Below are 18,097 nucleotides of genomic sequence, written 5' to 3'. Positions count from 1 at the left end.
CATTGACTGGCTAGAGGTTCAAGAAAAAGTCACTTAGAGCACCAACATCACTTTATAATTAATTATTATTTTCAGATCGGTGACGTTAATGATAGCAATGTATCTTATAACAAGTAGTTTTCACAGTGGTCCATGAACATCACACTTACTGCATTCCAAGTTTGAAGCTTTAACCGTCGAATCAGAGGAAGGAATGACAATTTTTCGTTGTCGACATTCTTCCTGAGAAATCAAGGAGAACACCTTGTTGATCGTTGGGAGCGGATCCATCAAAATAACTAGACCTCGAACATAGGAAAATGATTCATTTAATCCCATGAGGAAAGTCATGAGGATCCATCAAAATAACTAGACCTCGAACATGGGAAAATGATTCATTTAATCCCATGAGGAAAGTCATGATGTATTTCATCTGCCAATAAGTTGTTATATCTTTGAAACCACCACCCCACAAGTGCATTTTCCACGCCTGTAGTTATTCAAATATTCCTCCCAAAGAGACTTCAATTTTGTAAAGTAATCACTCACTGTATCTTGATTTTGAACAGAATTTTCTTTTCAAATAAACAAGCAATGCTTCATTCTCTTATTTACAATAATTTACTTGACCAACTGATATTTCAGACATATTATTGTAAGGCTCGTATTGTGTGACAAGGTTTCTAATTTACTTTTAGATTTTTTTAAAAAACTCTGAAGCATTAGCAATTTAGTCTTATATGTTAACATATTTATATTTTGATCTTGTATGCTCTCACATTTTAGAAAATATACACTAAATCGAACTTTTTTTTTTTTTTTGGGATATCATCTCTAATCTTTGAAACTCAAATAGATTGTTTGTACTTCTGTCAGGTCAAAAATTTGCTTTGAATATGAAGAAATTTCTATCAAACCCGTTTTCATTCCCCAAACTCGAAAATCTTTCCAAAATCCAAAATTTCACTCAATGACCTCCTTATTTTGGTCGGATGTTCGGATCTTTAAGGAAGAAATGCATTCACGGTCCATCTACACTTTTTATGCCCGGTTCAAGAACCCGGTCTGAGCAGTATCAGATTTTTTTTTGATAATGTATCAGAATTGTCAAGGCTGGTTATATATATTAATTTGTTTTTTTTATTTCAAAAACTATATATTAACGACAATATTTTTTATTATTATTTTTAAAATCAGTCTCTCCTTAGTAAAATAAAATAAACAACTTCAATAATTAAATATTTGTAAAAGAAATTTCAAATTTTCATAAAAATTTTATTTACATTAATTTAATGTATTTCTTATAGACTTAAGATTTTGAAAATTTTAATTATATTTTAGTTATTTGTGAAATAGAGATATTGGTGGACTATTAATGTGTATTATAAACATTTTCCATTATGATATGCCATATAATAATTAATGTTACAATCTCTTAATTAATATTGTCCTATGTTAGGAAAGAAGGTGTTAGGATCCAGGTTTTGGCGTTTACTATCGTTTTAAGCTAAACTGAACAATACCAAAAAGGTCAAAATTGATCAAACAAAAATGAATGCTAAACTGAAGTAACAGACTAAACTGATCGACTGCAAAAGTGCTTCTCTCATGCATCATACTAGTGTACCACCACAACTGAAATGGGATAAGGTTTTCAATACAAAGCTTAATTACGCCGCAAAAGTACAGACGCAATATCAGTGTATCGTTGTCGAAGATGATGACGTGGAGAGAGACAAAGCAAGGATAAAGAATTTGAAACCCAATAAGAGCCGTTGATAAAAGACTATAAATAAAAGATCAAAGAATCTAAAAAGGTGGATGATAACAAAAAAATATTGAATGTGTAAGACAATTGAGCATAACAATCATAAACACTCTCAAGAACACGAACATCAAGGATCGTGGCAATCAACTGATCATCAAGCACAAACATAAAGTCTCAATCGATCTAAGTGAAGGATCATTTCGTGCTAAGCTCTATCGAGTTGTAAACTTTCTTTTAGATTAGTTGAGTGTTATGTAAAAACACTATCATCGTTGTAAGAAACAAACGATGGTTGTGTTTTTGTTTCTAGGAGTTCTGGGATAGACATTGTATATAAGTCCTAGTTTTAGATCGGGCTCTTACAAATTACTTATAATTGTCAAAGTTTTCTAGAGTGAATCCTTTCGAGGGGAAGAAGGAGGTGACGTAGGAGTGATTGAAATTTCTGAACATCCATAAACAACATCTATGTAATCTACTTTCAGTCTACCATTCTCACGAAACTGCTTAGTCATTTGAATTATGTTCTAATCTGTTGGTTGTCATTTTTCGCACATATTTTGTTTGTCAAATCAACATCGACACATGAGAAAAAAAAATTAGTTGACCAACCTCAACTGATCTCGATTTGTTAAATAATTGTGAAGTAAACTACTACAGTTATCAAGTAAATTATCAGTCTAGCAGTAACCCCACAAACTAATCTTAACAAAAAGAATCATGCATAATACGTTCAATTTTCATCATAAAATTAAAAGATGGACTTTCCTGCTTATTATCACTAAAATTTTTAGTTAGTAATTTTTAACTTCCCACTTAAATTCTAGGTTAATTAATTGTAGGGTAATTGTACGTATATTAGTAGTCAATGCATTCCATGATTCCATAATTCTATTATTTTTTAAAGTATTTAATTGGTTGATAAACATTCAATTTTTTTCATTGCGGTTGATAACTTTTTATTTAATATATAAAAGGAGAAAAATAAACAAGAACAGGTCTATAAAGTTTAAGAGAAAAAATGGAAAAATATAATTTTAATAGGAAAAAAATTAGAAGGTGAAGTATGCCACAATATCATATATTAGGAGATAGATGAATCATCAATTATTATAAAACTTATGGTTATAAATGGGAGTGAAAACATATCAAATACATTGCAAATTAAATTAAAATTAGAATTGAAGTGCACAAAGTTTTACACCATATTTTTTATATTATTTTGATATTTGGTTAGAAAATCTAAAGATAAAATATGCTAGTCAACTAAAGATACCAAGGTTTTGAACTAAACCTGTGTCATCTTTATTTCCTTCAACAAAATGATCAAATAAAAGCATATCAGATTGAACAAAAATTTCACTATACATTAGGGTGGAGACAATGAACTTTTCTTCTTTAATGGAAAACAAGAAAAGACGAGGTTTGGAAGGTAAGAGACTAGGAAAATATTTAGACGGCCATCGATGACTATGTACATAGGACAATGTTTTGGTACGATCATAACGAATGTGTTTCTGAACCTTGAGGCAGGGCACAGTGTGATAGAACCCAACCAATCTTCTCGTTCACGTTGTCATAAACAAATAGACGACCACGCATTGAGATATCTGTCAATACAAGCGAAAGTCGAATAACCGAGGATGAGCCAAAAGACGAACTTGTGGTCTATTCTATCAATTATGTCACGTGTCAGCAAATTTTATCTGATTTTTTCATACCTCCAAGAATGAATGTGGATCCATCGTGCAGTTTCCGTCCATTAAGGATGCCCAAGCACACATTACCATTGCTCTGCACCAGCAAAAAGTCTCATATTCATTTTGTAGAGCTACAGTTGGTGGTTTTTTAAAACTAATGATATGCAAGGAAATACTCACATGTTTCACTAAGTAGCCTTCAGGAGGAATCTGAAGCTTTTTGGTCACAGCCCACCAATTGCTTCGGAATTGAAGGTTCAAAGGTTTGAAGAACTGTGCAATGTCTTCGACAGATCTAAACAAGATGGAAAGCTTTAGAACCAAATCAAATAAGAGTTACATTTGCTCGAATATAGATGTACGAGCACTTTCATGCAACCGGTGATCCCAGTTCACAATATACACAAGAAAAGAAACTTTAAACAATTGGAAGCAAGTTAGAGTGAAACTATATGGAGCAACATTTTCTATTATACCTCAAGGGGGCATTGGCTTGCCAGCATACGGGTAAAAATGAGTCTGACATATTACGCACAAGGCTTTCACTGGAAATATCATCAAGCTGCAATCAATAATTAATTTTAAAAAATTACAGTACCGAAGGAAGATATTAAATTAAAATTCTTGTAAGAATAATCTGTTTGCTTACAATAGAAACTAGATCATTGTATGCTTCTTCTGTAAAGTAAGTGTATGTGCTCCCAGTGTCAAAAACTAGACTTCCTTGTTCATTCCCTACGTTGCCAAATTCAATCTGCCTTCTTCCATAACTGATTTTTACGATTTCTGTCTGATAAGCATTGCTGGACCATAAAATGCATTTGGGCTGTAAAAATCTGAATCCCTCTTGAATGTAACAAAGAAAAATCAAGAAATGGCGAAACTAAACACCATAATACCCTTTCAAGCAAAAATAATATCCTAGATAAGGAGAAAAGACCAATTTTACTGAACATTCAAACTCTCGAACAGCTTAAACTGTAATAACCAACACTCTCTACCTAACCGATGCCACAAAACTAACTGAAATTCTTCCATCAGACCATCACACGCGTTCTCTCGCATGTTCTGCAAAACTTTCTTCCATAGAAATATTCTATGGAAACTGATTCAGCAGCAACGGGTTATAGTGAAATTTCATGTCAAAATATTAACAAGAAAACACTTTTCTTGAAAATCCTACTCACAGAGAGTTGCTGTGAAGCATGGGGACCCAGGAAATCTGCTGATGCGGAACAAAATCATCACCAAAGAACAAATAACCACCACCACTATCACTAGTTGCAAGGCAGTGTCCTATGACGTTCTTTATGATTCCTTGGCGAGCCAATTGAGAAGGCAAGCTAATTTTGGCTTTGCTAAGCCCAAGAATTCCATCTGTCTTCCCTAGTGTGTTTAAAAGCAATCCTTGCTGGTCATATGCACAGCTGACATAATAAACCCAAAGAAAAGAAACATTGAGATCATTAAGTTAGCATAGCAAAAAGTTCTACTTGGGCTACTAAAAAAATCGTTACCCAAAAACTACTTTTGAACTGGCCAAGGATCCATTTGCCATGTTTAGATTAAGTTCGTCCCTAGCAAGAACTCCCAAGGAGGAGCTATGATCAGCATATTCTATCTCATAATCACATTGGTGGCAAGTGTCACAGTGTTTCGTTCTTTGATTTCCTTGAACTTCAACACAGTAAGAATCCCTATGCGGTATAATGTTAGCTTTCGCCGGCTTATAAAAAGGGTGTGCTCCCTGGATAACATATATTGGCAGAGCTTTGTGATTACCGTACCATAAGCTTAAGTAAAGGAAACAAGGTCCACGAGACACCATTTCAATAACACAACAGCCATTGATATTAACCAATGGCCTCCAACAATAGAAAATATATGGTAATTGTTCCAGCATTTTCTAATGCAGACTGGACAAAGTTTTATTGTTGATGTTCATGTGATTAAACATCTGTCTTATAGATAAAAATGCTATGTTTACAAAATGGAGATATCAGTAAAGGACATATAAAACAAGGTTCAAGGGACCCAATTTCCACAACAAAACAACCGTAGATATTTAAATATGTTAATTACTCGAGCATTTTCTAATGCAGAGTGGTCAGATCTTCATTAGTGTTGTTCACTCGATGAAATATCTGTCTTCTTTAATGCTGTCTCCATAAAATGGATCTATCTTATGGTTTTTTGGCTCTCCTTTCTTGTTAATGTTGTAAATATATAAGTGGCAGTAGTGGTAGACGCGCCAGCATACAGTGGTATCATAATACACGCAGTTAAATATCTAGATGGAGACTGCATAAAATTGGTGAAGCCATAGGCATTACCTTGGCGCAGCTAGTGCACGGGGCATCACATTGTATCCATGTTAAGTCACTCCCAGTATCCAAATCAAGAAAATAAGGCCTTGGAGGATTCCCAATTAGCAAGTACGTGTAATACAGCCTGTAATGTGATTTTAAACTTGTATCAATCTTGTTATAACCAGAACATCAACCCAAACCCAAAATCAGAATTTGATAACGTCAATGCACTAAAATATCGCCTTGCAGAAAAATTTATGCAAAGATTACCAAAACTTTAGTTTTACTTGTGTAATTCACACTTTGAAGCTACTAGATTTAGTTCAATGACATATATACAAGTGGTGAACTGAAGTTTACAACTAGGAAACATGCAACTGAAAGAATCGCACAATATTCATTCATTCAATTAATCAGCGCTGAAATCACTGCCACCAAACGCTGATCAGATGAAAAACAACGACCAAACATACCCATCTGGATGAATATTACCCTTAACAGGTACCACACTAGAAGCATCAATTTTCGACGCAACCGAAACCGATTTCCCATCTTCAAACACCTTTAAAACCGGGCGAGATTCCGAGCCCACAAATCTTCCAAGCTTAAGCTCAACTTCCCCCAACAAATTCCCTTCACCCCTACCCCCGTACGGCTTCCGATACAACGGGAAAAGAACCGAGCTTTTCGACCCATTATTTTCACGACGATCATCGTCACCATTTTCATACCGTAATTCGAAAAGGGTCTCTCCAGATAAAGAAACCCAGAGATATAAGGCAACCAGAGAGATACCCAGAATCGGGAGAACAGTTTTTGAGCTTTTGTACAAGAAGTTATGTACAGAAAAGGTACGATTTTGGGAGGCTAGCGGGGGACTACTAACATGAGGAATTGGCGTTTGATCGTCGTTAGATAGAGTGTAAGCAGTAATAGTTTTGCCTAAAGAAGGATTGTCCGGCGGAGGCAACGTGATTATCACCACGCCCGTAAGCTGAGGCGAAGAATCGGGATTCACCTCCATTATCGCCTTCTGCGAGCTTACGATTGCGCGATTTTCACAGGTCTTCACCTCGCAGAAGAGATGAAGAAGGGAACAAGAAAGGGGCGACTTTTTCCCAGAGCCACAAGTCAACGGTATACTATAAAATGCTGGAGTGTACAGAGAAGATCAATTAACTAGCATGCTCCAAACTTGATTTATTTTAAGAAAAATTTTTATTTTGAAATTTCAGTTCTTTACAACCTTATGTTTTATGCTCATCTTATTTCAATTTTTGTCATTTTTCTATAGCATGATATTGATTTGACGTTGGCATGACAATTTATCGTAGTGTTACGTAAGCATTCACCATACAAAAAGTCTAAATTGGAAAAAGAAAATAAAAGATATAAAATTAAAATTGGTTTTGAAAAGAAAGAGAAGTCCAAAATTATATATATATAAAAAAAACAGATACTTTAAGGGTGAATTACCCAAATATCCCCAAATCAATACTGAAATATGTGCTCAGTCCCCATATCAGGAAAAAATTGTTCTCAGTCCCTAACATGGACTAATTATTTTTCTCAACTCCCTAGTTGATTCGAAAGACATAAATGCCCTTTACCACCTTGTGAATTGTACATGAATTCATCATTTCTTCTTCTTCGTATAACTTTTTTTTTTATTCTCCATATAACTTCTCTGTCTTTTTTTTCCATTATTTTAAAGTTTGATTTCTCTTTTTTGAATCCAAAAGAAATCGCAATAAATGAAACCCACCAAAACAGAACAATTTTCCAGAGCATATATATTTTTATTTTTACAACCACATCACTTTCTCGAATACCAACATTTAATTTACTTATTCACTAAACGGAATTTGTAGCGAGAAATATCATATCAGTTATGCTTCTCTACGTGGGGTGTGCAATCGGTTAAAACAAAACAGATCGAACCAAAAGTTTCAAAAATCGAACCAACTGATTTATTTTTTAACAAATCGAACCGATCGAATTTGTATATTAAAACCGACTAACCGAGCCGATAAAAAAATCGGTTCGACCGAATAACCGATTTTTTTATTTATTATTTACATGTTTTTTTTACCGAACCGATAAAAAATCTGTTCAACAGAAATAACCGATTTATATTTGTTTTTTTTATTTACATGTTTTTTTTAAAAAAAAAAATGTATTTTCGTGTGCACACATTTCTCCATTTGAATTTACAAGTATTTTTAGGTGCACGGGCCTTTAACAATTTTTTTTTTTAAAAAAAATATAATCTTACATGCGCACAAGCTTTCAATCGAATTTAAGATGAAATTTCAATATGACGATGAAGATAAATTGTGGTGTTAGGATTTAAGGCAAAAAATTAAAAAATATGATATGCGTTTTTGTTGGGTTAGTGAGTTTGAATTCTAATAAAATTGGATATATGTAGTTATAGCCCAACAACAAATAAATAATTATAGTTAAAACTTAAGGCCCAATATTAATTTTTTTAATTATATAAAAAAATTCGGTTTAATCGATATTTTTTAAAAATAACCGAACCGAACCGATTAAATCGACTTAACCGATATCTTTTAAAAAAATAACTGGTCAAACCGAATAAACCGAACCGAATTTCCGATTTTTTTGGTTCGGTCGGTTTTCTCGGTTTGACCGATTTTTTTTTTAGCCCTCATGACACTTAATTTTTTCATCACATTACATTAATTTCTAGTTCTGCTTCACTTTGGTTTTGTTCCAATTTCGACACCCACCCCAATTTTTTGCCAATTGGAGGAGCCCCAAGATATCTAGGTTGTATCCAATCAAATATGGTTAGTAGTAGACAGTAGCATTCAATATTTTATTTGGTTATTAACTTACTTTGATTTTTCTTTCTATAATTGTATAAATTTAGGGGGGAATTTGGATCTATATATGTTCTTTGCGAAAGGATAGCTCTTAACTTCAATATAGATCTTGAATATGTGCTATGTTGACTCCTATATAATAATGTGTTCTATTGACTCCTATGTGTGCTCTTTTTTTACTTGGATATACTCGATTTACTTACATATGTACCTTATTTAACTTTTTTATTATTTATTAGTCAATTGACATAATATAAATTTTGTGTATAAATATTGAAATATGGTAAATATGTGCTATATTCACCTCTTTACGTACCTCATTTGAATATTATTATACCTTATTTACTTGAATATGTACCATGTTTAATTGAGTTATTAATTCTTATGTTATATTGTCATTTGATACAAGTGAAACTTATTTGAGAAGCTATTACATGATTTTAGTATCTCAAACACATTTTAACATGCACTCCTAATGGTTGGAATATTGATGGTCTCTATTTGAATTCATATCATGTAAATATTGCATATATTCATGAACTACTTACAAAAAAGTTGATTACATGTTTGCTAATCTTAATCTATGTGTTGGTGCGAACATCTCATTAATAATTCAATAACTAAAATAACTATCTCAAATGATTTTTTGTACACAATCACGTTCATGTTCGGTGGAAAACACAATCTTCCTATCGAATACTCAAATTTGATAATAATGTGCTCTCTTAATCCTGTATGTGCTCTGTTTTTACTTGAATGTACTTGATTTACTTAAATATGTACCTTATTTAACTTTTCATTATTTAATTGTCAATTCACATTAATATAGGTTTTTTGTATAAACACTAAAGCATGATAAATTCGTGCTATATTAACCTCTTTAAGTACCTAATTTGAATATTATTGTACTTTAGTTTCTTGAATATGTATCCTATTTAATTCAATAATTAAATCTTAGATTATACTTATCATTTGATATGAGTGGGATTCGTTTGAGTAGCTATTACATTGTTTTAGTATCTCAATCATGTATTCATGTGCACTCCTATTGGTTGGAATATTGATGATCTCTATTTTGAAGTCATATCATGTAACCATTCTCTATAAAGAAATTTCTCACATGTTTGCTAATCTTAATCTATGTTTTCGTGTGCACATCTCATTCGCAATTCAATATTTATAGTAACTATCTCCAATCGTGTTTTGGAATGAACCAAGCCTTCCGTTCGGTGGAGACCACGATATTCCCACCTAATACTGAATTTTGGTGACCATGTCCTCTATTAACTCTCATATGTACCTTATTTACAGCTTCCATGTACCCGATTTATTTACACAGATACCCTATATGATTCTTTAATTATTTACTTGTGAATTCAAATTAGTGCAGCTCTTTTATGAAAGTACTCAAATTTCACACATATGTACCGTACTCAGCTCGATACGTACCCTATTGGAATATTATTGTACCTCATTTACTTGCATATATACTCTCTTTAAGTGATAGTTAAATATTAGATTATACATGTGAATTTGTATTAGTGAAACTTTTTTGCATAGTTTGAGTGTCTCAGATATAGGGACATCCACACTCCATGGTTGCTATATCGTTATGCCTCTAAATTCATATCATGTAATCATTCTCTATAAAGAAATTACTCACATATTTTTTAATCTTAATATATGTTCTCGTGTGCACATCTCATTCGCAATTCAATATTTATAGTAACTATTAATTGTGAATTGAAATTAGTGTAGCTCTTTTATGAAAGTGCTCAAATTTTACACATATGTACCGTATTCAGATCGATAAGTACCCTATTAAAATATTATTTTACCTCATTTACTTGCATATATACGATCTTTAAGTAAGTAATTAAATATTAGATTATAATTGTTAATTTGTATTAATGAAACTTATTTGCATAGTTTGAGTGTCTCAAATATATGGACATCCACACTCTATGGTTGGTATATCGATTATGCCTCTAAATTCATATCATGTAACCATTTTCTATAAAGAAATTGCTCACGTTTGCTAATCTTAATCTATATTTTCGTGTGCACATCTCATTCGCAATTCAATATTTATAGTAACTATCTCCAATCGTGTTTTGGAATGAACCAAGCTCAAGTTCGGTGGAGATCACGATATTCCCATCTAATACTTGATTTTGGTGACCATGTCCTCTATTTACTCTCATATGTACCTTATTTATAGCTTTCATGTACCCAATTTACTTACACATGTACCTTACCTTATCAACACATCACATCTCATTCGCAATTCAATATTTATAGTAAGTATCTCCAATGGTATTTTGGAACGAACCACACTCCCGTTCAGTGGAGACCACGATATTCCTACCTAATATTGGATTTTGGTAACAATGTACTCTATTGACTCTTATATGTACCTTATTTATAGCTTCAATGTACCCGATTTACTTAAAAGTGCACCTTATCTGATTCTTTAATTATTTACTTATGAATTCAAATTAGTATAGCTCTTTTATGTAAGTACTCTAATTTCACACATATGTACCTTATTCAGCTCGTTATGTACCTTTTTTTTAAAATCCTCCAGAATAGTGTTTCCTTATCTCGAATCTCGATCACATTCGAGCGGATAAAAGTTACCACTCGAGCGCATAACTCTTTGTTTTGCATTCTTCAAAAATCATCGTGCACGCTCGAGCGGTCTTTGTACCATATTCAGCTACTTATGTACTTTATTTTAACAGTTTTGTACCCGATGTACTTAAATTTGTATGCGATTTAAGCATGCATGACAACCCATCTTCTCTTTTGTTTTTTTTTCTAGTTTTAAATTTAATATTTTTTTAAAAAAGAAATTGTGCTTGAAAAAAAAATTATAGCTCTTAACTCTATTGCTCCATGCGGATACACCACTCGTGTGCCCCCCAAGCGTGGGTTACCCTACTTTTTAAATTTTCCAATGTCAAGATATTTAGTTGTGTTAGTACCAGAATAATGATACAACACGGTACAATAGTTAGATTAAGTTTATGAAACATGAGATAAACTTGTTTGTAAGTAGTGGATGAATAACTATGAAATATGTGCATAACATGACTTCATATATAGATCATCAATAACCAAACCAAAGTGTTCTTTTGTATATATGTACGAAATATATAAACCACAACATAGTTAGACTAAAAATCTTCACTCATGCCAATTCAAGAGTATAATGTAATATTGAACTACTTGTTACTTAAGGGTACAAGTCGAGTAAATCGGGTGCGTACAATATGTAATCGGGTATGTGTAAGAGTCAATCGAGTACAACATCGAGTACACCGTTGTGAGAATAAGAATGTCGATGATATGTTTGAATCAGTATGAAACATGTGATCAACTTCATTGTAAATATTACAAGAATGTCTATGATATGTTTGAATGATATGATTTCATGTAGTGACCACCAATATCCAAAGCATGAAATGACATGTTGACATATGTTTTACATACTTAAATCTCTGAGTAGTTAGTCAAACAAGGTAGACTAATTTCAAATCCCAAGTAATCAATCATATTTGTAACTAAACAATTAACCAAATACAAAGTCATGTATATCATGTACATATGAGCATAATATAAGTACAGATCGTGGTAAACCAAACACATTTCAGTACTTCTATCTACTTTCTGATAGAAGGTAAATAATTTCATTTCATAAGTAGACATAATAATTTCACGAGGTACAAACTCTATCTAATCCAAGTACATATAAGAGTATTATAGGTACATATAATGGTAAACTAAGCACATTTCATGAGTACTTTCTAATAGACGGTAAATAATGTCATTTCACAAGTAAAAATCATAATTTCACGAGGTACAAAGTCATGTATATGAAGTACATATGAGCGTAATATGGATACAGATTGTGGTAAACCAAGAACATTTAATTACTTTTTGATAGAAGGTAAACAATGTCATTTCACAGGTAAGCATAATAATTTAACGAGATACAAACTCTATATAAGCCGGGTATATATGAGCGTATTATAGGTACAGAACGTGTCATTTTTACCCGCTCGAGCTTGCATGAGGTAGTTTGAAGACCAAAACTGAAAACAATGCGCTCGAGCGGTAACTTTTACCCGATCGAGCTCTCCATATAAAAAAATCAGCATCTGAACAGAAAATAATGCGCACGAGCGGTACTTTTTACCCGCTGAAGCACGAGCAGATGAATTTTCAAAGTGCAGATCGTGGTACAAATGCATGTATATCAAGTACATATGAGCATAATATAGGTACAGATCGTGATAAACCAAGCACATTTCAGTACTTTCTGATGGAAGGTAATGTATATCAAGTACATATTGCAGGACAAGTGTACAATGCCATTATTATACTCTGGATATTATTGCAGGATGATGGAAGGTAATGTGCTCCTTGTAGTTCTTTTCATTGTTCTAATGAGACATTGATGGATGAAGCTGACCTTCGATTTTGGTACTAATTTGCATGCCATAATTGGAAATTTTTTTTTGGTTCATTAGTTGTATACCCGATTTGGGTTCATTGAGTACCATATATGTAAAATAAATATACCTAATTTCGCTTTATTTGTACTTTTTTTTGGTCTCAACTTCGATATGCTGTTGTCATTTGTACGAAAAACTATATGTAAAAAAACACAAACACCATCACAAAAAACATAATACGTAACACAAAAAAATTACACAAACACAACAACAAAATTTGTCCAAAATACAAATTCGACGGTAACAACATAATATGTCAACACAAAAGGTTGTCCACAAAAGAAATATGACTCGGAAATGAAACAAAAGGTGTGTGTGTGTAAAGTATGTGATGGTATCTCTATCATGTGTAAATATTGTTGGTGCTTCCATTTTTTATTGCTTCTTCTTTATTTTTGATGCTCTTCTTCTTCTTCTTCCTTCAATATATACACAGATATATATTCAAAAATTCATTAATATTAATATTTGACTTTTTGTGTGTGTTTTTTTGTGAATGAATAAGTTTCTGGAGATATATATATATATATATATATATATATATATATACACACAACTAGGCGGGTGCGAGGCAGAGGTGGATTCCTTATTCAGAACTCTGCACAGAAAAAGTAAGGAAAATATAAGGAGTCCAATACGATATAACATGTATGTTAATTTATTCTCTATATGGTTATTTTTCTATAAAATCGATCGAATTAAGTATTATTCTGCCAAATTTTTTTGTGAAATAATAGGGATTTTCTCCAATTAATCAATAATTTTATAAACGAATTAGTACCTAATAATAAAGCTACAAGCTTGTAAAATTTATAAAATTTGAGATTTTGTGTTCCAAACCTTTCAATTTTCACAATGAAACTAGCTTCAAGATTCTTCAATGTTGTTGCTTCGTAGTAGAACAAAAACATTTTCTGGTCTTCGAAGTAGACTCCTACAAAACGAAGATGGATTCAAGAGTTTCAATTTAAGGCTCTTCGAAAATTTTGCTGCCAAGAATTTAGAAGCTCACAGACACCAATTAAATGTCTTCCACTTTTTATTCCTAGGAGACGAAGGGATATGGAAATGAAAGATGGAAAGGAGAATAAAACAAGAAAAGAGATGGTGCAGGTGACGTGAGCAATTGAAGGATAAATAAGTAAAATGGTCCATTTAGGGAGCTTAAACAAACAAATGAAATGGATCAGGAATTGAAAATGTATTTTGCCTGACAAGGGACTGTCCCCAAACCCAAGTTTGGGTTTGGGGATTTAATCCCAATTCACCGATACTTTAACTCCATTTTATAATATATATATATATATACTGATTAATAAGATTAACTTCTTGTTATCACATAATAAATAAATTTTTAGTTGGTTAAAACGTCTAATATATTGGTTATGTAATATAGTGACATAATTTTTACTTTATTATTGTTACAATGTTTTTTTAAAAAATAGCATGCGATAAGAAGATTATATATAGCTATATATTTTTCACAAAACTCTTTTATTTTGTGAAACACAATTCTAATCTGATTCGACTAATGAAAAAAATATAAATTAATTAGTGTATAAAAAACATCAATATTATTTTTATGGATATATATCCGTGAAACATGTGACAAGAGATATATTCTATATTTTTATGGATACAACTAAATCATTTGTAATTAAAAATATGAAAGACGATAACTTTGATTTCGAATGAAATCCTTAGATTTATATAACGATCTGCTCAATATATAATTAATGATATGGAATTTGAGCCAATTTTGATTGAGCAAATTGGTGATAAATCCCCAAACTCAAACATGACTTTGCCCTAACTCCCTACCCATAAGATTCTTTGCAAGAGCTCCCTAGGACCACAAAACTTGAATATTTAATTGTTTAATTCTTGTACTGGATTTATGTTTTTTATGCTTAAAATCTAAAAACTTTATGCTAAAATCTGAAGATTTTGTGCTTATTCGTGGTACAAAGAATTATCCGTAAAAATGGTATCAGAGCCTTAGGTTAATTATTCAGACATAATATTATTCGTTAATTCATGCTTTTCTTTGTTGAGGAGAAGATTCTTTCAAAAGATGACTTCAAACGAAGGTTTGAATCAAGAGGATTTTATTCATATTAAATCCTATAAACAAGTTAATCTATTCACATTAGATTACTTACAACATGTTGTGATTAATGCTCTTAATTTTGAAGAGATAAAGAAAAAATGATTTCTAACTCTCAATTTTTAGAGATTACCCCAGATTCCTCTAAACTCTTCAGAGATCTTAGAGAAATTCAAAAGATGGTACAATATTACAGCAATCAGCTGTATGAAATACCTCGCCAAATTGAAGAAATCCTTAAGAAACAAGAAGAAATTCTTGGAAACCTAAAGGATCTTCAAAATAAAATCATAAATCTAGAACACACTTCGGGTTCTAGAAAAGGAAATACAGGAGGAAGGTTACCACTCTCATTTGGTACCGAACCTTTGTTACATCAGAAAGGTAAAACCAAAATGGTCCAAAAACCTTTAACCAATTATGAAATGATGATTAATCTTATAAAAGCAGTATCAGAGAAAAACACTATCTGATAACTACTTTAGAAAGATTAAATCTCAAGGATCTACAAGATCTTGCGGATTCTTTTGCGAATCTCAAAGTAGTAGATCTAAAAATGAATTTTCCTGAGGGTGAACAACGCATAGAGAATCCCCCAAGATATATGGTTAAAACAGAAGAACCACATAGTGAGTTCCAAGTTGGAGAAAATTCATATCCAGCAGGAACCAGATCGAGAAGGAGTAAAATCCCACTCCATCAAACTCCTTACGGAAAAACTATTTTAGATCCAATACATCCTTACGGGGTTATTGTAGTAACCCAGAACTCATTTTAAGATAATAATATGTTAAACATGATTAAGGGTTGGTAGTTAACCGATTCCGGGATTTAATCGAACTTCAGAAACAAGAAATAAAATTTCATTGTCTGAGCCAGTTCGGACGATCCGAAGAGGACTTCGGACGGCCCGAACTTGACCACCGGGGGCTCCGAAGGTGAGCTTGTTGACTTCGGAGTTAAGGCTGGTTCGGACGATCCGAACTCAAGTTCGGACGGCCCGAACTCGTTTGTGCCAAGTAGGCAGGATTACTCAGCAATGAATTTTGACAAGTGTCGGACTGAGAGCACTTCGGACGACCCGAAGTGTAGTGACCCTTACCCGGATCACCTACTAAACAGAACTTAGGCATGCAATAACTTAATAAAACAGATATCAGAATAAACTTGCGGAAACCATAAATAAATACAATCCCAAGGAAAGTAATCTGTAATTTATCCAAATATTATACAACCAAATGGAATAACTGTATCAACCCAAAACAACAGAAATAAAACCTAGACGAAGCTCCAGCTGGCCAACCACTGCCTAGCCCCTCTTGGATCCACCAGCCTCGTCCAATCGCAAACCTGCCCCATGAAATAGGGTGTCCAGAAACACAGAGTACGAGACGTGAGCATAAAATGCTCAGCACGAGAGTATGAGTATACATGCATGCAAAGTGAACTCCCTATAAACTCGAGGTCAAGGATCAGATAACAGAGACAGACTAGGCCCTGGTATGTAGCACGCTGTGCCGTCGCTTCAGGAGGTGGCTCCCATACCATAATACAAGTGGATATGCCGGACCCAAATCGATGGAAGTCCAACCACTAACAGGATAGGGAAAAACCCTACTAACAGACATCTCGAAGGAGATAGCTCAGTATGAAAATAAATGCAGCATAAATCAATGACATATAAACCATGCAGTCACATGATACATGCATACTCAGTCAGGATATCTCGAACAGTACTTTCGTACCTCAAATCAGTGCAAGCTCTACCAACTCTAGGTCCACGCCTATAATCTGCTCTACACTGCCAAATGATACTACTATCATTAAAGTGCTCTAAAAGCCTTAACTAAGCTATTGCATACTCCTAAATATTTATAGGAAGCAAAAGTTATACCTTCGTCCGTCGTTAGCCCTTTGATGTCGATGCCTCCAGAACTTGGGCACAACTCCGCTACGACTATCGAACGCCTCGACGACTCCCGGGTCAAGCCTAGGAAGGCTAGAACAACTCTAATACGACTAGAGTAGAGAGGAAATCCGGAATTGGCAATTGCAAATGAATTCTCGGCCTTCTATTTATAGACAATGATCGGAGCCTCCGATCCTCGATCGAAACGTACGAACCTCGATCGGAACGTCCGAACCTCGATCGGAACGTCCGATCCTGCCATCGGAGCTTTCGAAGATCCTGATCTGCCACGTGTCAAAATATCACTTGTTGACTTCGGATAGGGGTGATCAGAGCTTCCGATCCTGATCGGAGCTTCCGATCTTGCCACACATCATGCCTGACGTAATACCATCGGAGCTTCCGATCCTGCATCGGAGCTTTCGATCCTGTTCGGAGCTTCCGAACTCACCTTCGGAGCTTCCGAACTCTACCCAAGTAATTATGATTAATTCCTTAATTAATGATTTTGGTTACGGGCTACTACATTCTCCCCCACTTAAGATATTTCGTCCTCGAAATCAGATCTTAAGTACTGAATGTAATACAGAAATCAGAAACATTCTTTATTCAAATCAAACGTTTACAGAGTTTGCAACTGAATACAACTTTAAGAATGAAATCAAAACAATTCAGGATGGTCTTCACGCATCCTGTCCTCAAGCTCCCAAGTAGCTTCCTCAGTGCCTCGGCGCTGCCACTGAATTAAAACCAAAGGAATGACTTTGTTCCGCAAAACCTTATCCTTATAATCCAGGATACGAATAGGTTTCTCAACATAAGTCAAATCCTTGCTCACCTGAACCTCATACCGCTGCAGAATATGAGACTCATCCGCCACATACCGTCGCAACAGAGATACGTGGAACACGTCGTGAATACTGGAAAGATGCGGTGGCAAAGCTAGTCGATAA

The 18,097-nt window shown here is 33.6% G+C and overlaps 1 protein-coding gene across 1 annotated transcript; it reads right to left on the bottom strand.

The window, feature by feature from the left end:
• Positions 1-3,073: 3,073 nt before the first annotated feature.
• Positions 3,074-6,932, bottom strand: LOC140860935 (aspartyl protease APCB1). Its single transcript, XM_073263933.1, has 9 exons — positions 6,230-6,932; positions 5,781-5,898; positions 4,965-5,194; positions 4,635-4,874; positions 4,097-4,250; positions 3,924-4,009; positions 3,628-3,742; positions 3,469-3,541; positions 3,074-3,357 (listed from the first exon to the last, which is right to left on the bottom strand). Exons 1-9 carry the CDS (start codon positions 6,778-6,780, stop codon positions 3,248-3,250), a joined length of 1,677 nt encoding a protein of 558 aa, XP_073120034.1. The 5' UTR covers positions 6,781-6,932; the 3' UTR covers positions 3,074-3,247.
• Positions 6,933-18,097: the final 11,165 nt, after the last annotated feature.

Source organism: Henckelia pumila, chromosome 4 (genome assembly GCF_033568475.1).
Source record: "Henckelia pumila isolate YLH828 chromosome 4, ASM3356847v2, whole genome shotgun sequence".
NCBI classification, from domain to species: domain Eukaryota; kingdom Viridiplantae; phylum Streptophyta; class Magnoliopsida; order Lamiales; family Gesneriaceae; genus Henckelia; species Henckelia pumila.
Note: the sequence above shows the minus strand (reverse complement) of the source record. Positions and strands in the feature narration are given on the sequence as shown.

Excerpts from the sequence above, each read along its gene's own strand:
- LOC140860935 (XM_073263933.1), bottom strand. The coding sequence starts at position 6,780 with ATGGAGGTGAATCCCGATTCTTCGCCTCAGCTTACGGGCGTGGTGATA. Across the intron at positions 4,875-4,964 it reads AGTTCAAAAGTAGTTTTTGG|CTGTGCATATGACCAGCAAG; the intron begins GTAACGATTTTT and ends TTATTATGTCAG. Across the intron at positions 3,358-3,468 it reads ATCCACATTCATTCTTGGAG|ATATCTCAATGCGTGGTCGT; the intron begins GTATGAAAAAAT and ends TTGTATTGACAG.